At 49.1% G+C, this 18,842-nt stretch overlaps 1 protein-coding gene across 2 annotated transcripts; it reads left to right on the top strand.

The window, feature by feature from the left end:
* The first annotated feature begins 5,313 nt into the window (after positions 1-5,313).
* On the top strand, positions 5,314-18,738 carry MYL6 (myosin light chain 6). 2 transcript variants are annotated; one of them, XM_081900904.1, is made up of 7 exons: positions 5,314-5,453; positions 5,765-5,792; positions 10,910-11,053; positions 12,168-12,341; positions 13,389-13,466; positions 14,177-14,216; positions 18,435-18,738. In XM_081900904.1, the coding sequence occupies exons 1-6, from the start codon at positions 5,451-5,453 to the stop codon at positions 14,203-14,205; spliced, it is 456 nt and encodes a 151-aa protein (XP_081757030.1). In that variant the 5' UTR covers positions 5,314-5,450; the 3' UTR covers positions 14,206-14,216; positions 18,435-18,738. The 2 variants fall into 2 exon arrangements, with proteins under 2 accessions (XP_081757030.1, XP_081757031.1); XM_081900905.1 differs by lacking the exon at positions 14,177-14,216.
* The last annotated feature ends 104 nt before the right edge of the window (positions 18,739-18,842 follow it).

Genomic DNA, 18,842 nt, shown 5'->3' with positions numbered 1-18,842 from the left:
TCTGAACCATATTGGAAAGCAGAAGAAGAGCCAGGATCTGTCAACAACATGTGAATTTGCACACACAGCCAGATCTAGTTCACTGCTTTAGAACAAAACTCCACAAAGTGATTCCTGAAATAGAAAGGGAGCTGCCATGGGGTCCACTTCTGCCAGGTGGGCTGCCTGTGCCACACATGCTTCAAGTCTGCCCAGGACCAAACATTATGCGGTGTGGTGTCGTGGTTAGTGTGTTGGACTAGGAGCAGAGAGACCAGGGTTCAAATTCTCACTCAGCCATGAAGCTCACTGGGTAATTTGGCAAGACGGTCAAACCTGTAAGGATAACATAGAGGTGTTTGGGGAGAGACCATGTATGCCAGCTTGGAGGAAATGTGAGAGGATGATACTACTGTTGTTGTTGGCATTCATCTGTCTCGAACCTCACTGATGTGGTCCAATGGAAAGCAGAGCCAGACATCCAGCACCAACTGGGTTGCCGGAAGGAGGCAGACAGGATGCCATCCAACTGTCTTAGGGACTCCACTCTGGATTTGTGTAGGGTTTACTCCTTAGCCCTTTCTTCTCCTGAAGATATCCCACAAGGCAGAGGAGGTTTAGAATCAGAGTTTTCCTTCTCCTAGTTGGGCTACCTTCCCAGGTGGATGAGCCCCACCCATCCCTCACTTTCCTCTGCAGCATGGGCATAAACTGCCTTCTTGGCCACTGGACACACTTTTGATCTCACCCACCCAATCCACTAGAGCCTGTTTTCGCATGCAGGGGAAATCTCTAACCCACTAAGCATTGGAGTCCCATTTGTTACCCTCACCTGGTTTAGGCAGCCAGTCAAAGCTGCTTCCCAGGGTGTGGCCGCTGTCACTTGCTGACAGCTTCTGGAGCCGCAGGTGAGAGCTTTGTGCAGGGTGGGGACCAAAGGCAGACAAACTACCCCAGAAGGAGCACAACCAGAGGTAGGTGTCCCCCACCAGAGATACTACCCATCCCCTAACACCACTACTACTACTACTAATACAGTGGTACCTCGGGATGCTCTGTTCCACAGCCCTGTTTGCATCCTGAGCAGAACATAAGATGCACCAGCACGTCTGTGCACACGCAGGTCATGTTTCACCGCTTCCACACATGCATGACATCATTTTGACCGTCTGCACATGTGCATACGGGTCACTGCAGAGTGCAATCCAAAAATACCTATCCTGAAGCGTATTTATCCCAAGGTATGACTGTACAGTATCAGGGGTGTGTAGCGCGGGGTGTGTGCCAGGGGTGCCGTGACCCTGGGTGCACAGTTTTGAAGGGGAGCGAACCAGGCACCCCCACACAAGAGATCCCAGAGCGGCCCAGGCCAGTGCTCTTCTCCGCCCACCAAGGGCCACGTCAGTGTGAGGCAAAGGCAGGTGAGGAGGCACCTGGCTTTGGGGAGGAGACGGGAGGGTTTTATGACCCTGTGAGACCCTCAGGCCTCCTTCCCAAAGCCCAGCCCTAAATTTTCCCCTCTGTCTGCACAATGCAGTCACTGCATCACAGTTCTTATTTTGAGCACTTTCGTGCTTACTTAATAAGTCATATCAATATATTATTTGCCAAGTAAATCATTATTGTAAATAAACATCAATAAGAACTAGTTTGAGAATAAAGGATATTTATATCTCCACCCAGACTCTGTTTCATTGGTCTCATTTGACTCCTGCAGGGCCATTAGACTCAAACATTATCCATGAGTTGCCAGTTAATTTAGAATATTTTATTTTTTTAATTACTTATGTGTTGCATTTATATCTCACTTTTCCCTCAAAGAAGCTCAAAGTGGCCTACATGGTTCTCCCCATCCTCCCAACAACCAGCCTGTGAGGTAAATTAGGCTGAGAGGCGGTGAGTAGCCCAAGGTCACCCAGAGAGCTTCATGGGAAACTGAGGACTTGAACCCTGTTCTCCCAGGTACTAGTCCGACACTCTAACTACTACACCACACTGCAAATGTATGCAGTGGGAACACACATTTATTGCTGAAAACTGTGGTCTAAACCACAGAGCCTAGGACTTGCCAATCAGAAGGTCGGCGGTTCGAATCCCCGCGACGGGGTGAGCTCCCGTTGCTCGGTCTCTGCTCCTGCCAACCTAGCAGTTTGAAAGCACGTCAGAGTGCAAGTAGATAAATAGTTACCGCTCCGGCGGGAAGGTAAACGGCATTTCTGTGCGCTGCTCTGGTTCGCCAGAAGCGGCTTAGTCCTGCTAGCCACATGACCCAGAAGCTGTACGCAGGCTCCCTCAGCCAATAAAGCGAGATGAGCGCCGCAACCCCAGAGTCGGCCACGACTGGACCTAATGGTCAGGGGTCCCTTTACCTTTACCTTTATCCCTGTTACATGGAACCCCCTGCCAGGCTATGAACTATGAACTATGCATGAACTGGGGTAGCCCTATGTTTGGTGCTTCAACAAAAATGAAAAATCTTCACCTTCCACTCTGTAAATGGATCAACAAGGTGCGTTCCCTGGTTTGAACTCACTGGTCCTGAGATGAGTGCAGGAGGACACTCAAGGGCTTCCCTTGAGGTTTATGTCCGGCAGCTCCCTGTTTAGGTCTCCCTGCTTCTCTCTTTCGGTGGTCTGAACCATCGCCCCTTGTATTCCTGCTCTATATTTCCTGTTTGCTTCTCTCTGTGCCGATTCATTGGTGTATTTTGTCCATTTGCAACACTTGCAGCAAATACACACATAATATTTTAAAAGTGTGTGTAATGGCTGCATAGGAAGGGTAAAGGATACAATTGGCGCTTGCTTATCTGCCCGACCCTCTCTCCCTTCCCAGAATAAATATTTAAAGAGGCGCAAGAGAAACGTGTGCATTTGGATCTGTCCGGCTGTTGCCATTCAATATCCTCACTAAACCCAAGATTCAAAGGAGCTGTCAACACATTGGCTTATGATATGTGTGCAGCACATCTGTAGCCACTCCCCCCGTGATGCACTGACGTATATCCCCAGCCACCCACCCCCCCTTCAGGACTTGCACGGTACGGCTTCAACCCCAATCATATTTACTTGCAAGTATTTAAGTCCTGTTCAAAACAAGGGAACTTCTCATTAAGCAGTTTCCCTCCAAGTGTTGCAACTGGAAAGTCACAACCAGACTTGGAATTTTTATAGCAGGATGAAATATCTCCCGGTCCCCTCAATAAACAGCCACTCAATATGTTGTCACCCTCTTTGGACCCCCAGCCCCTAGTGATGACAGAAGAACCATCAAATCGCACTTTGCTCAGACTCACGACAAGCTGTCAAATTCAAAAAGTTAAAAAGAAAAGGCCATTCCCACGTCAGGGAATACTCTGGACTCATTAGCGCAGATGAGACACATTAGTACATAGCCAGGCCTGCTGATATATGAGCTGTATGAATGTGTTGCATTTAGCGCATGTGTGCCCTGGAGATTTGACTTTTGTTGCTCTGATGTTCTAGTCGGAATCACAGCTCGACAAGAAGGCCCTGTAGCATACCTTAGGTCAGCCTTCCCCAACCAGGTGCCCTCCATAGCTGTGCTACTTAGGGCTGATGAGAGAGTTAGAGGCCACCAAGCTGGTGAAGGCTTCATTATCATTAATATTATTAATGATATATGCATTTGCACACTTCATGTTAATACATGTATTTTTTCTAAAACAGTTGTTGGTTAGACCGTTAGAGGACTGCAAAGCGAATTCCACAGAACTGTGAATTTTGAAGGCTGCGTTACAGCTCACATGCCATTATGTGAAGTGTGAATTAGGTTCACTTTAAAATCAGTATCAAACCGGATCCTTCCCCAGATAAACAGCATGGTTGCCATGCTTCTCATCTCAGGAAATAGCAACTCCAGGCATACCTAACCTTCTTTATGGGAAGGTTGAGTCCCACTTGCTTTCTTGACTCTCATCTCACTGTTTGCCCTCCACCAACCTCCAGCTCACTGCCCCAAAAATCGAACCATTTTCACACTGCATCACTTCCCCAGTGACAAAGTGGAGTAGGTGCAATTAATATCCTTTCTTGGACCGATGAGTTTTGTGAATGAGTATAAACACCCAAACCATAAAAGGCTTCTCTTTTGTATTAGCTTGGCTTCCATAATGTGGGGGGAACGGCTTTCTCCCTAGCACAGGAAAGGCCACCTCACTGGTTAATGCAAACAATTCAGGTTGATGAAATGGCCTGTTATTACAAAGCTCCTGGATACATTCTGTCACATGAAACACATTCTGCAAAAACTAGGGAAGGGTTAGGGCCCTAGGGCAGTATATTTTGGAGTGGGACAAATGTATCCCCCTCTTGCATTACACTTCAGAGTCTCCACCCACCCAAACCAGGGACCTTATGATCAGGCCAGTCTTAGGCTGGGTTCCAGCTCCAGCCTACCCATGGATGCTCAGCTTAGCCTTGGGAGAAAACACTTTGCATCTCTCTGATCGACCCGTCAAGGGCAACAGTTCTACTAAGTGCGGTGGGGCGCTGCTGCTCACCTGACTTTGGGAGGTAACATTTCTGCTGCTTACTAGGAGGTAGAGGGTTGAGGCAGAAGGGAGGTTGGTGCGGCACAAACACACCATGAGGAATCCTGGATTGGCTCCAGTCGTGCATTTGCACTGTGCCAGCTCACCCCTCCTGGTAAGGAGATGCAATGCAACTGACTGGAGATCAGGTGAGCAGGGCCAGCCCATCATACCATCTGTGACAGGTCCTCAGTCCTTGGATCCTGGCAGGTGCCTGGCCACGCTGATGCGTATTAAATTGTGTATTAGTTAGAAAAATAAATTGCTGTCATGTAAGGAAATATGATGAAGCAAACACTGCAAAGCACCTTGCAGTTTGCACTTAAATAAGGTGACCAGGTGGAAAAGAAGGCAGGGCTTCTGCACCTTTAAGAGTTGTCTGGAAGAATTTCAGCAGGTGTGGCTCCTTATGCAAGCGACACCTGCAAAAATCTCCTCTTCTACGCTGCTTCAGGAATCTGGCTCTCTTTTTGCATCTACCCAGCCTGGTTTAATCCCCAGTAACCCAGAACTACAGTTCAGACCTGCAGACATCATGTTTTCTTTTCTTTTTTGGGTAAAAAAAGAACTACATCTCCCAGCATGCAATGCACCAGCTCCTTCTAAGGCAACAGCCACAGCCCGCGAGACTGGCATCTCAGCAGCCCATCTATAGGCAAAAAAAGCTCGAGGGCTTTCCTTCCTAGCTTTGCACAGGAAAGGAGGGATCGGGGGAACTCCGCCCACTCCTGTCTCTTGAAAAATGCAGCCTCTGCTTAGCATAACGTCGATCCATTTTTGCTGCTCGCCAGCCAATCGGGGGCGAGTGCCTGCGTGCTGACCTCAGAGCCCAACCCGCAGAAAGACTTTGCACACGTTCAGGGCGGAAGGAGGGAAGCGTCAGAGCGCCAGGCGAGAGGAACAGCCAGCAGCCCGAATCATGGTGGGTGCTTTGTGGCAGATTTGAGCGCGGCGGGGGGGGGGGGGATCCAGGCTGTGCGGTTAGGATCCAGCAAAAGCAAGACCTGGATCCGGGGACTGCTGTTTTTATTCTCAGCCAAGGACCCGCGGGGGGTCACCTTGGGGGGCGGCAGGGCTCGGCGGGGAGCGCAGCAGCAGCAGCAAGTCCAGGGGCGCACCAGAAGTTGCCAAGGGGGTCCTCGCGGGCAGAAATGCGCCTCCTGAACTCACTTGCTGCTGTTCTCTCCCCCCACCCCCAAATAGTAATCGGCTTTTCTCTGATTTCCTTCGCAGTGTGACTTCTCAGAAGACCAGACCGCCGGTAGGTGCCCGCATCTCTTTCCGGGCGCTCCCACTTTGGGCAGCACTTGGGAACCCCGAGGGCGGCGGCGGCGGGCCAGGGCTTCCTTTTTAAACGTCGAAATCCTAAGGTTTAAACCGTGGGCGCCCTAAATCTGCTGAGGATCCTGGTTTGGGGCTTATGACTCTTTCCCCCACCCCTTTCTCTCCTTCTAGCTGCTCTCTGTCCCTCCTACCCACCTCTCCATCACTACCCCGCAATGGTGAGTTCGGGTGTGGACAAAAGCGAGCCCCGGGTTAACTAACACGTTCCCGGCCTCCTTGCTAATACGCCCTTATCCGCGGGGAGTTGTGTATTTGAGCTTTGTTAAGCCAGGCCTCTGTGTGTGTATGTTTGTGTCTGAAGCCGGCTGCTCGAAGGGAGCCTTTCTCCAAAGTTGCCCCCCCCCCCGGTCCAACCCTTTTGCATGGGAATTCATTGGACTTCAGGTCGGCGCCGCCGCCCGCTTGGTGGCTCATGCATGATGCATTTCCTGGTTCTGGAAAGGACCCACCCAGATCCCCTCCCGGCCGCTGCGCGGGGCAAATGCCAGCTCCGCTTTTGCGCGCCGGCGGGATCTGGGACTTGCTGGGGGGCGAGTTGACCCGGGCAGCCCGTTCCCGAAGTCGGAGGAGCCGGTCGCGGCTTCTCCGGTTGTGCAGCAGCAGCAGGATGCGCGATTGGGCAAGGCGGCTGGAAATGGCTGCTTGCTCTCCCTCCTCTTGGTGCCCGGCCGTCGGCCAGACTTCAGCCGGGGCGGGATCTTTCCCGCGGGCCGCGCAAGAGGAAGCCTCTGGCCCCCCCCGGTTTGCAGGAGCGGACGAGCAAAAGCGCCGGGATTGTGTTCTCTTGGTTTCCTTATATGGGCAAGAAACGCATTTCGGAGCAGCCGGGGCTGGGAGCTGCTGCTGCTGCTGCTTTGGTACATTCCAGCCCGGATCCCAGGCGCTCGGAGGCAAATGAGGAGAGATTCCTCTTGGAATCTTGCAGCTCTAAAGGTCGGGGGGGGGGGGCGAACAGCAGCTACACTGTGGCTGTAGCTTAGTTCACATCCCCGTCGGAAGCAAGCGGGGAGGCTCCATTAGTGTTAATATAGTTGTGCATTTAAGAGGAGCTGCCTGGCAGCTCTGAGCCCCAAAGCTTCCTTCGCGCAAGGCTTGCAGCTGATGCTTGCATGGTTTGTGTGTGCATGGTTTGAGACTAAGGCCGGCAAGGGGATCTGTGGTTTCCCTAATTTTAGACTTACTCTGAGGTTTTTTGTTCCAAGCTGAATCCACCTACATGCTGGTTATAGTTTTGAGGGGAGTTTACTTGCAACTAATGTCCCAGGTGCTTAGTGTTACAAATTGAACTGCGTTTTTTATTTGTAGAAATGTTTTATTTACTGCCTTGTGTTTGCCCAAGGTGCTTTGCAACCATGAAATACCATTTTGGTACAATAAACTGAGAACACTAAAACTAAAACTCAAAACTGATAACATAACAGTTAAAATAATTTAAAATCCATGTATTCTGCTATTATAGGCTGTGTCACTGTTTATTATTTCTAAGCATTTATAATCTGTTTTCCTTGAATGTTTAATTCCTTAATAAAGAGGTAACCGTATAAAAAAATTACAGAAACCATAAGACCAAGTCCAATAAAAAACCCAAGTTAACAGCTCTACCATAAAACAAAGCAAACTAAGCTGCAGTGACAACAATTCGATTTCCCAGTTGTTTGGATAGGAACTAAGTCACAAGTCAGTTCAGATGGCTTGATGTAATAGGACACAAATTGCTTTTGCTTAGAATCATAGTCATAGAATTGTGGAGTTGGAAGGGATCTCAAGGGTGATCTAGTCCAACCCCCTGCAATTCGGGAATCCTTTTGCCCAACATGGGGTTCAAACCCACAACCCTGAGATGAAGAACCTCATGCTCTAGTGACCGAGGGCTTGTTTGCATTCCGGCTGCTGTATTTTGCACTTAGTGCAGTTTCTGTACAGTCTTCAGGGGCAGCCTTATGTGCTATATGTTGCAGGAGTCTCATCTGGACATGTATAATCTTGCGGATTTGGAAAAAGTGTTCCGGAATCGAGAGAGGCTGTAGCTCAGTGTTTGCAAGTAAAAGGCCCTAAGATCAATCCTCGACATCTCCAGTTAATTGGATGCATGTGTATCTCTCATCACACCATCTCTGCACATATTAGAAAAAAGGAGGGTGGGGGAGCATAAAATGCCCTCCCCCCCCAAGGAACGACATTCGTGCCCTTTCCTCCTGGTTTAAAAGTGAACAATCACTAAATGGCTCCAGAAAAGGGAGTGATAGAGGAAACTCTGGGGATATAGGAAACTGCCTTATGCTGGGTGAGAATGTTGGTCTTTCTAGCTCAGGGTTGCCTACACTGACTGGCAGTGACTATGGGGATTCAGGAAGGGGAGATGCCAGGGTTCAAACTTGGGACTTTCTGTAGGCAGAAGCTGATGCTCCACCCCTGAGCTGCAGCGTTCCCCACCCCCTTCATCTGGGCCGGGATTATCCTTTCTGGTCCCTTCTGCCCAGCAGGACAAGGCTTGTGGTTCTCTCTGGGTCACACACTTCCCCTTTGCTAATCCTTGTCTGGTACAAATGAGATCCTGCTGCTCGCCTAGGTGGCACTGCCACAGTTGTCCTGGGCGCGGCCCCGGCTGAGTCCAAAGGCGGGGGTGACCCTGGCGCTTCCTGCTGGGTGGGAGGCTTTGAGGTAATAAACACGCAAGCATCTTCAGCTGAACGTCCAGAGCAATTAGCTGCTTTGGAATTGTGGCTGGGCAAAAGCACCATTGGAAGCGGATGGGGATAATCTCTCTAAAACAGGTCTTCAATCTGGGAAGGGCAGAAAAGGCACTGCAGTATGCGAAAATCTTGATAGCTGATCCTGAGTGGCTCTTGTCTCCTCCCCACCCCCTGATTTGCTACCCCTTAAGCCCCACTGGTGTACCCTTGCATACAACTATATACAGTGGACGCTCGGGCTGTGAACGTGATCTGTGCGGGAAGCACGTTCGCAACCTGCAGCTGCACATCTGTGCACGTGCGGGTTGTGATTCGGCGCTTCTGCACATGTGCAAAGCGTGATTTAGCGCCTGTGCACAAGCGCCGAAACCTGGAAGTAACCCGTTCCAGTACTTCTGGGTTCGGCGCAGTGTGCAACCTGAAATCAAGCAACGCGAAGCGTCTGTAACCCGAGGTATGACTGTATTAAGTACGGACATTAAAATCCTCTGCTGTTAGGGGTCTTGTGGGAACTCACATAAGCAACTATTTGAATTCCAGAAGCTGTAGCTGCCTCTGGATCCTTTTGTTGCTGCTTCTCCCTTCCCTAGGAGCAAAGTGCTCTTAGTTCTATGGTAAAAGGCACTCTGCCAGAGATGGGGTGCACCCTCTGTCGGCCTCAAGATATGCTCTGGGGGAACAGGGTGCAGTGGGGTGCTCAAGTGTTTGGGAGAGTGGTTGCCCGCCCACAATTGGCAGTGGACCCAGAATTAACTCCTGCCCCTGGAGAGCTGAGCTGGCCTGAGTGAAGCAGCAGCAGCAGCCATATGCTGGTCTGCAGTCTGAACCAACAAGTCAGTGGAGATTGGTGTAATATGAGTCAAATAGTTTTGGTTTGTTTGCATTCTGGCGGCTGCATTTTTGCACCGGTGTAGTTTCTGTAGTCTTCAAGGACTGCCTCATGTTGTAGCGCTGCAGTAGTCTAATTTGGAATTGTTTCAAGGTAGGTGTAAGATTGCAGCTTTCGAAAAAGCATTCCACAATTAGGAGAGGCCATAGCTGAGTGCTGAAAGGCCTTGAAACCAGTTCTTGACACCTCCAGTTTTTTGGATGCATCTGTATCGCATTCTCCCTCCCATGTCATCCCCTCAGCCTAAAAGTGAAAAATCATTCAGCTGGCTCATGAGCTGTCCACATGGCAACTAGACTTCATACAGCTCCAGAAATGTTCTTAAACTTACCCAGCTTTCTTCACCTCTGCACATGGAATTATTAATATTCTGTATGAGATCTTGATATCAGAAGCTGCTAGTGGGCACAAATGTAATGAAATAGGAATACAAACAAATTAATGCTTGAGTGCTGTTAACCTTCCTGGCCATTGCATTGGTGACATCCAAGGTGGGCAGGGCAAGATCTGACAAAGGTGGACTTAACAGGGGCTACAGATTCCATTGTCTTCTAAAACGCTACTACTTGTACAATGGCACAGTCCTTTCAGCATTTGACCCAAGTGTACTGTAGGCTATGGAAGCTAATTTTCTTAGAGCCGAATAAAATTAGGCCGGATCCAGCTGAACAGGAGCCAGTGCATGGACTCTTGCTAGTGCTATGGTGCTTTCTACCCTCCCCTCATGACCCCCAGTTGACTTGGGGGGACGGGACCCTCAGAATAGCATATGGAGAGAGAAGAGGAGAGATTGTTCTGCCAGGCAGTTGCACCCCTTGTTGCTGCCAAGACATTTCCCCTCCTTCAAATATCCATCCATCTGTCTGTCTTTCTGGGGTATATAGCCACATTCTCTGATCATTCTTGTCTGTCCTAGCCTTTCTGTACAGATCTTGTTGCTTTTTAAGGCTCCAGTTTCTTTGTGCCTGAAGAAACTAGATCCTGCTTGGTGAAGAATGGCTGTTCCTTAAATGGAAGATTATCTAGCTGCCTGGTTAATAGGAAGGTTGAATTCTAGGCTCCTGGAAGCAGTGGTGTAGGAAGGGGTGTGTGGTGTCATCCTGAGGGGGAGTGACGTTTGTCGTATGTGCCGTGGCCCCCGCTTCCAGCTGGAGGAGGGAGGCAGGGGAGAGTCCTGCTGTGTCCGGTGGCATTCATGTCTAAGGAAGGGGCATCTTATTGTAGCCTGAAAATATGTGGGTTAATTGTGTGGGTGCAAGTAGGCTGTCTTTAAAAAAAGGAGACACAAGAAACGGCCTCTGCTTTAGGAAATACATATCTTAAGGTTTGTTTTGGGTTTTATGCTGGGAGGGGGTGGAGGATGTGAAAGGAATATGTGGTTTGGTGGCTTGTCCACTCCCTCCCCACAATTGTTTTGCGTCTTACCTCTTCACCTTCTGTGACTCCCTGCAGAGTTCAAGGAGGCTTTCCAGCTCTTTGACAGAACTGGAGATGGGAAGATCCTGTACAGCCAGTGTGGCGATGTCATGAGAGCCCTGGGCCAGAATCCTACCAATGCTGAAGTCATGAAAGTTCTGGGGAACCCCAAGAGCGATGGTGAGTGGGCTCTTTTATGGGAGCAGTTTTGGGGGGCAAAGGGTCTCTGTGCTCTCTGGAGTGAAAGGTCCCTGATCAGTGTGTGGTTTAAACAGAGACCACTTGGCTTTTATAGTAGAACCTGCAAACCTGGCTGCTAGTTTTTAAAAAAGAGTTTTCCTATGCATTAGGCTAGCAGTTGTGTGGACAAAAACCTGCCTGGTCATTTGCCCACAACTCAGAGACAGCTGAGCAAGACTCCCAGTGCAAGAGTGTGGGCCATTGTTGCCTCAGCTCTTTGTTTACTTTTGCCAACAAAATGAGCAAATTTTGTGAACTTACACAGCTCACAAAATGCAGCTATTCTTTATCACAGTTCCTGCACCTGGATGAAGTAAGAATATAAGAAGATTCCTGTGGGATGAGGCCAGTCACACATCTATTTCAGCATCCAGCACTCCCAGGGGCACCCAAGCAGGCCCTGACCACAACGGTGTTGTTCCCGCTTGTGGCTTCCAGCAACTGGAATACAGAAGCAAAGTGCCTCCCCACAGGGGAGACCCAGGGCCGTTGGGGGGCTAGGAGCCCTTGCCAGCCTTATCCTCCATGGATTTGTCTAATCCCCTGTTCAAGCCATCCAAGGTGGTGGCTGTCACTGCAAACTTGTGGGAACCAGTTTTAGTTTAATGATGTGCTGGGATGGTTCTCAACCTGTGGGTCCTCAGATGTTGTTGGACTACAACTCCCATCATCCCTGAGCTCTGGCCTTGCTAGCTAGGGGTGATGGGAGTTGTAGTTCAACAACGTTTGGGGACCCACAGGTTGAGGAAGGCTGTGCTGGGTGAAGCAGTACTTCGTTTTGGCTGCCCTGAATCTTCGGAAATCAGCTACATTTGGATGTCCCTGAGTTCTAGTATCATCAGAGAGGGAGGGGAAATGTCCACCTCCCCATCTGCTTTCTCTCAGGCCATGCATTCATAATCTTAATGCACCTAAGTTCTGAAGGCCAGAGGCCAGCCTAGAAAAGGAGCAAGCGAGAGAGGGAAACGTCTAGACTCCCCACCCCCCAATCCTCTGGGGCCACAACCCATCTATGATGCCTTCTCTCCCCACCCGCTTTGTGCTCTTTTCACAGAAATGAATGCAAAGACGCTGAGCTTTGAGCAGTTCCTGCCCATGATGCAGACCATTGCCAAGAACAAGGATCAAGGCTGCTTTGAGGATTATGTGGAGGGGCTGAGGGTCTTCGACAAGGAGGGCAACGGGACCGTCATGGGAGCAGAGATCCGCCATGTGCTTGTCACCCTAGGTATGGCTGGAGAAGACGTGGTCACGTTCAGGGGGCTGCTTGGCTGTTTCTAAGCCTGGCAGTTGAGAGAATTCATTCCTGACTTGCTTGGTTCTCCAGACACTTTTCAAAAGTGTACTGTGGTGCCAAATCGGGTATGAAGGCATGATTTCAACTCATAATGCTGAAAGAACCTGAAAAAACACCTGCCTCTTTAATTTATAGAAGTTGATCTTGCAGAATAAAGTAACTGGAATTCTTATACTGCAGTCCTATGCATAACTGCTTGGAACTCGAATCTGGATTGCAGTCATTCTCCTACCATGTGTGTGGGAGAATTTAGTGCTACAGATTTCCTGCAGCAAAGCATCTATGGCCTTGGCCAAACCCATGGATGGGAGACTGCTGTGTTCCTCACATGTGGTCAGGATACAAGATATTGGTTTTTCAAATTAATGTTCCCTTTTAATCGCTTCTTGCCCCATTTGTTTCAGAATTGAAGCTCTTGGGTTATTAGCAGCAGATGGCTATTACCACAATCTCCCCCCTTTGTGTGTTGTCTGGGCATTGGGGTGCACCAATCCTTGAGTATTTTTGCTGGGCCCATGCATGCCCTGTTAGAGGAGAGAGAAGCCCTGATCCAAAGTGAGCTTGTCACTTGACTCCTTTAGTGGGATGAGTTCACAAAGAGGGCTGCCTCTCCCAGAGAATCGTTTTCTCCTTCCACCTCAGAGGTGTCTTTCCCCCAGGACCTCTTATGCATCTACGCTGCTGCTTGAACATTCTCCATTAATTGCAATACAGTATTAGAAGACGGCTGTGCGTGTTCCAGTGAACATTTACTTGACTTCCCAAACTTGCATTCCATTCGCCGTCTGTACAAAAGTTCTGCTGGTCATGCCAGCCAGTAATTCATCCCCACTTGCCCAGATTTCCTTTTTGTGACTCTTTAAACCAGGGTGTGTTCTGCTTGTTGCTTGTGATCCATTTTGTTAAGGGCGTTGCTGCGTCTTCCCTGGGTTTGCAACCTTAGCCAAACCTCCTCAAATCAACCTACTTTTCCTGCAGGGGAGAAGATGACCGAGGAAGAAGTAGAGATGCTTGTGGCCGGCCATGAAGACAGCAATGGCTGCATTAACTATGAAGGTGAGGGACAGATGGTGGTGACTTCTCGGTTGCTGTGCGTTGGTCTTGCGAGGAGGGGGCCCTGCCATCTTCCTCCGTGCTAGATAGATGAGGAAGAGCTTAGCGTTGGCGTGACTAGATGGCGCCTGGTCTGGCGCTTCTTTCGCTTAGACCTTTACTCCTGTTTAAATGAAGAGAACATCACCTACAGAGCTCTGGTCTAATCTAACACTGCAGGTATGCAGGTGGGGAGACTTGGGTGTGTGTGACATCTGTGCAGGCCTTCCTGTCCTTTGGTTCGTCTAGTGAGCCATCCTTGTTCCTCATTTCTGTATATGTGTGCACACCCAGCCACCCACACCTGCGATGCAATTCAGGAGGGTTCACGTCTGCCATGCTTGCATTCCATTGCTTTGTGTCGTCATGGGGAGTCTGCAGGTAACCTGTTCAATCGGAAAGAGTGATGTGTGCCATTTAGCTTTTTGGGGTGATTGGGGGGCGGTGGTGGGTTTCCTTGTCTGCGACGGAGTCTTTTGCAGCAAAGGCTCTCTTGACTGCATGTACACTTCAGGCAGGTTGTTCAGATAGCAACTCACAAAGACCGCAAGATCTCCTAAGGTGGTACTGTGTGTGTGAGCCTCGCATGGGCTGGGGTGTGTCTTTTATGTCCATGTGTCCAGTTTTGTTTGTTCATTTGTTTGATCAATTTTGATGTTTCTTCCTTTCTACAGCATTTGTGAGACACATCTTATCAGGGTGAATTCGAACGGGGTACGCCTCCTCCAAACCTACCTTATTATATACCTTATATATTTTTAACAGCCTCCTTTTTTTTTGTTGACCTAAAAAAAAGGAAGATTTTTGTTGGCGCTCTTTATTGTTACTTTCCCCATCCTTCTTGTTCAGCATCTTCCTCCGTTTCTCCCCATCTTCCAGCATGTCTCTGCATGTAGCTGACTCTCTGTAATCTGAGCAGGGGTGTCTGGGGGAATGAGGCAGCTCTGGTTGGCTAAAGCAAGACTGTGCCTGTGTAACCTCACAGTTGTGGGGCAGGGATGCCGGTGGCAGCAGGAGGAGCAGCTTAATTGTTGCAGTGATGAGAGTCACAAACTTGGAACTGTGTCCCTCCCCCGTCCCCCCAGTTGTTGAGTACTAGGGCGAGTGTTAGAAACTCGGTTATATAAGCTAGTTGCCAAAAGGCACCTTAAACCTAGGTTTTGGTTGCCACAGTGGAATGTCTAGGCACCATTTTTTTGCAGTTAAGATTTATTATTATTATTAATAATTAATAATAAATTATTTACATTGCTATAATGCTCTATTTCTTAAAGGAAAAGGCAGTTTACATTAAAACATCAGATAAAACAATCCAGAATAAAATTCAAGCTTCAAGGAAAATATTTCGGATCCTTCTCTGATATTTTGTTTTTCCAATATTTATTTACCTGCTTAATTTATATAGCTGCCCCATAGAGAAGTAGTCTAGGAAGCTAGTGTGGTGTAGTGGTTAGTGTCGGACTAGGACCTTGGGAGATCAGGGTTCAAGTCCCCCCTCTGTCATGAAGCTCACTGGGTGACCTTGCACAACCTCTTGACCTACCTCACATGGTCGTTGTGGGGATTAACTGAGGAGGGGGGTGAACCATGTACTCCTTGGAGAAAAGGGTGGGATAGAAATGCAATAAATGAGCTCTTCTGCTTAAGAAAGCTGGAGGGGCCAGCCAGATGGGGATGTCCGTTGCCAACCTAGCACCCAGAGATCTCCCCGTGGTCAAAATTGGACTGACGCCAGTCACAAAACACGCCGGGCGCCTGGGGAATTTTGAACACTGACTGGGGCCTTTCTGTTTGGTGTGGAGATCTGGATCTGGTTGGTTGGCCAGATTCTTACCGTCCCTGTTTGCTGTGGGCCCTCCCTCCTGCCAGTTTGCCTGATATTATATTTATTATTTATTAAATTTGTATGCTGCTCTTCATCCTTAGATCTCAGGGTGGTTCACAAGTGATACCACAGTAAGGGGAAGGGACGCGGGTGGCGCTGTGGTCTAAACCACTGAGCCTCTTGGGCTTGCCGATCAGAAGGTCGGCGGTTTGAATCCGTGCGATGGGGTGAACTCCCCTTGCTTTCTCCCAGCTCCTGCCAACGTAGCAGTCCAAAAGCATGCCGGTACAAGTAGATAAATAGGTACCGCTGTGGCGGGAAGGTAAACTGCATTTCCGTGCGCTCTGGCTTCTGTCATAGTGTTCTGTTATGCCAGAAGCAGTTTAGTCCTGCTGGCTACATGACCCGGAAGGCTGGCTCCCTCGGCCTGAAGGACTGCCTTTGACTGGACTTAACTGTCCAGGGGTCATTTACCTTCCCTACCACAGTGAGAGCAGGTGTCTTGTTTTGGTCCACAGGCTTTGAATTCATCTGCGCAGTCAAAGGCATCACGCTTTGCAGGCGCTGACAATTGGCTAATTGTCAGCATTCACAAAGGGCTTTGCACAGGTGCCCAACCTCCTTTTGGCCCAGTTGCATCTGTACCTGCCCATAGGTAGGGCTTGTGGACTGAACACGTAGATGCTGCTTTACATACTGCTGTAGATGAGACTGGGGACATTTTCAGTCTGTATTTCTGCTCAATAAGTGAAGCTGGACGAAGGCCTTGGAGACCAGGATCTGGTCCAGGTGTGGGGAACCTGTTGGCCCACCAGTTGCTGAATTTGGCCATGCTGGCTGAGGCTGATGAGAGTTGCAGTTCAGCAACATGTCTGTCCAGCCTTTGCATGAATACCTCCAGCAAGCGGGGGGGTGTTGTCCCCAGCCACTCTACCCCTCCCTTTGCCCCTTTTTGTGACAGGCCCTTTGGGGTTCCCTTGCACTTGCGCACTCCCACTTGTTTTCTCTTCAGTAACCCCTAATTCCACCAGACTTCCCTGCCCATTTACTCTTTCGACCCTGGCTCCCTTCCCAGGGTGAGGCTAGCAAGCCGCCTGATTCTGGGGGTGCTCTTTTTCCTCGCTCCAGGTCTGGTTCCTTAGGCTCCTTTCCCTCTCATGGGGAGAGAAAATGTGCAAGTGGCAACAGTGGACGTCTCAAATGACGTAGCCCAGGGGTGGCTCAGTCAGCTGTCACTCTTGGTGCGTGGGGCATGGTGGGTTGTTCTTGGGAGCTTTTGTGCTGGAGCAGAGTAGAATGTGAGCCTGCCTAGAAACCTTCTAGTCAAACTTGTCTTGGTTTGCTGGTAGTTGGGTCTGGAACGGTGCTTTGCTGCAGCCCCCATGTGGGCACCTACCTTGTGGTTTCCACTGATTGTGTTCACAGTACTGCTACAAACCTTTCCCTCCCTCACATGGTGTTGGTTTTTATAATAGAAGGTGGTATTTTGAGTCACTCTTCTGATATAGCAGAGCTATGTAATTCTCTGAATGAAGCCTTATGTCTAAACTTATAGACCCCATTGTCCTCAAAGGCACACAGCATGGAAAAAAACCAAGATCGTGATGATAAAACTATAAATCCTTATATTTCAAGTCATCTGGGGGGAAGTACGTTTGTCTGATATTGGTCTAGTGGTGCAGCTCTTTCCCTCAGTGCATACATTTAAAGGATTTGTTTTAAATTCTGCAAGAATTGAGGTTGCAGGGAGTGCAAAAAAAGAGGAGACTGAAGCAGGGAGATGTTCTACAGCTGAGCAACAGGGGAGGACCAGTAAAAAAACCAACAGTGTGCCACCTTCCCTCACCTTATTGAACAGTGAAGTCCAATCTTGCTTTATTTTTATTTTTTTTAAGCCCAAATTGCAGTGGTTTTCCGAGTCTGTACAGAATACATGCAACCTTAAATAGGAAAAAAATCACCTTTCTTCAACGTTAAAGGCAAAAGCAGTTTGCGTTCTGTGGCATGCCACAAAAAGTTGCCGTAAAATGTTTATTGGGGGTGGGGATCCAGTACTTCATTTTTGGGGGGCAAAATCTTCCACCTAGCTGCTCTCATTGGGTCCAGGGTGCATGGCAACCCCTCCAGCTCTTCAGCCCCCTTCCTGCCCTCTTGGAAGTGTTTCCACTGGAACTGAAGGTTAATTGGACAGTCTTTCTTTAAGGGCCTGTGCTGTGGCTGCCTGCCTGCCTGCCTGCCTGCCCCTCTTCTCTGCCTAGGTAGGCTCAGTCGGAAAGCTGAGTCCTTTCTCTGCTGTAGCTGAGTGTCTCTCCAACTTTCTCCACTCTGCAGGAAGCAGAGCATCCTCATAGGTTCAACTCCAGAATTCTGATGCCTGGCAACTAGTTTTAGAAATGGCCGTATTTCCTTCTGCCCGTGTTGCCTTCTTGTTTCCTTGTCTCTAGTTATTTTTCCTGATTGAATTATTTGTTTGAAGTGTTTGTTAACAGATGCGAGTGGGACTGGGGTGGGTCATAGATAGAGCCCCCAGGACATTGGTGCCAGAGAGGGGGGTGGGACTTCTTGTGTGATCCTCTACTGCTGGCAGGGACTGGCTTTAACCAAAACTCTGTTGGGGAGGGAGTAGAGAGGAAACTAGGCTGTGCTTGTTTGTTTCCTTCGCTAGCCTTTTTCATTTTGTGACCAAAGGCCATCTATGCATCCAAAGAAAATGGACACCAGTTTTAGCGTTTCTTGCAGCTGATTAATTAGCTTTGTGCTATTCCTCCGTAATTCCAACATACACTACAGCACGTAGCTCTACAGCGGCTGTCACTGATGCCTCCAGATGTTTTGCAGTACAACTCTGATCAGCCTCACTGTGATCCTGGGGGCTGATGGAAGTTGTACTCCTAAAGCAGGAGGAGGACACCAAGTTGCCAACGGCTACTGTGTAGAGGAAAGACAGGAAAGCTCCTCATCTAGTGGAAAGATTGTTCACTGTCATTGCTAACCATGGACCCCCATGTTCTGGCAAGTCCCATTTCCCCCCAGTAGGTTTAGCCTGGTCCTACATGTTCTGTTTGTGCCTGTGCCTTTCTGACATCGGCTTTATTTTCTCTTCCCAGAGTTGGTGCGGATGGTTCTGAGTGGCTGAAGATCACCTCTAGCTCCTCCCGAGAACCTCTTCCAGTTTATCCTTAAAATGTTTGTGCCTTTTTATCTGTGTCTGAATCTACTTTGGGTTCCCTCTTTCTCCAGCCTCTTGGTTTAGTCCTTGAGGCGAGGGCTAAGGAAAGGAAGAAAACAACATTTGTCTGAAGGGGGGTGTTCCTGAAGGGCAGGGAAGCAAACTGCTGGCTTGTCTTGCATCACTTTATTTCCAGAAGTGTTCAGCCTATTTCCTCTTGGTTGCTTTAATAAACTGTTCCCCCCCTTTGACAAAGGATTTGTTTTTAAACTCTTAAGGTTAAACAAAGTAAGGCTGGGTTTCTGCGCTTCAAAAAGCTGCAGGGTATGGCTGGGGGGTTTCAAGT

Source organism: Podarcis melisellensis (genome assembly GCF_964234715.1).
Source record: "Podarcis melisellensis genome assembly, chromosome: 2".
Classification (NCBI taxonomy): Eukaryota; Metazoa; Chordata; class Lepidosauria; order Squamata; family Lacertidae; genus Podarcis; species Podarcis melisellensis.
This window is presented reverse-complemented; position numbering and strand designations above follow the sequence as displayed.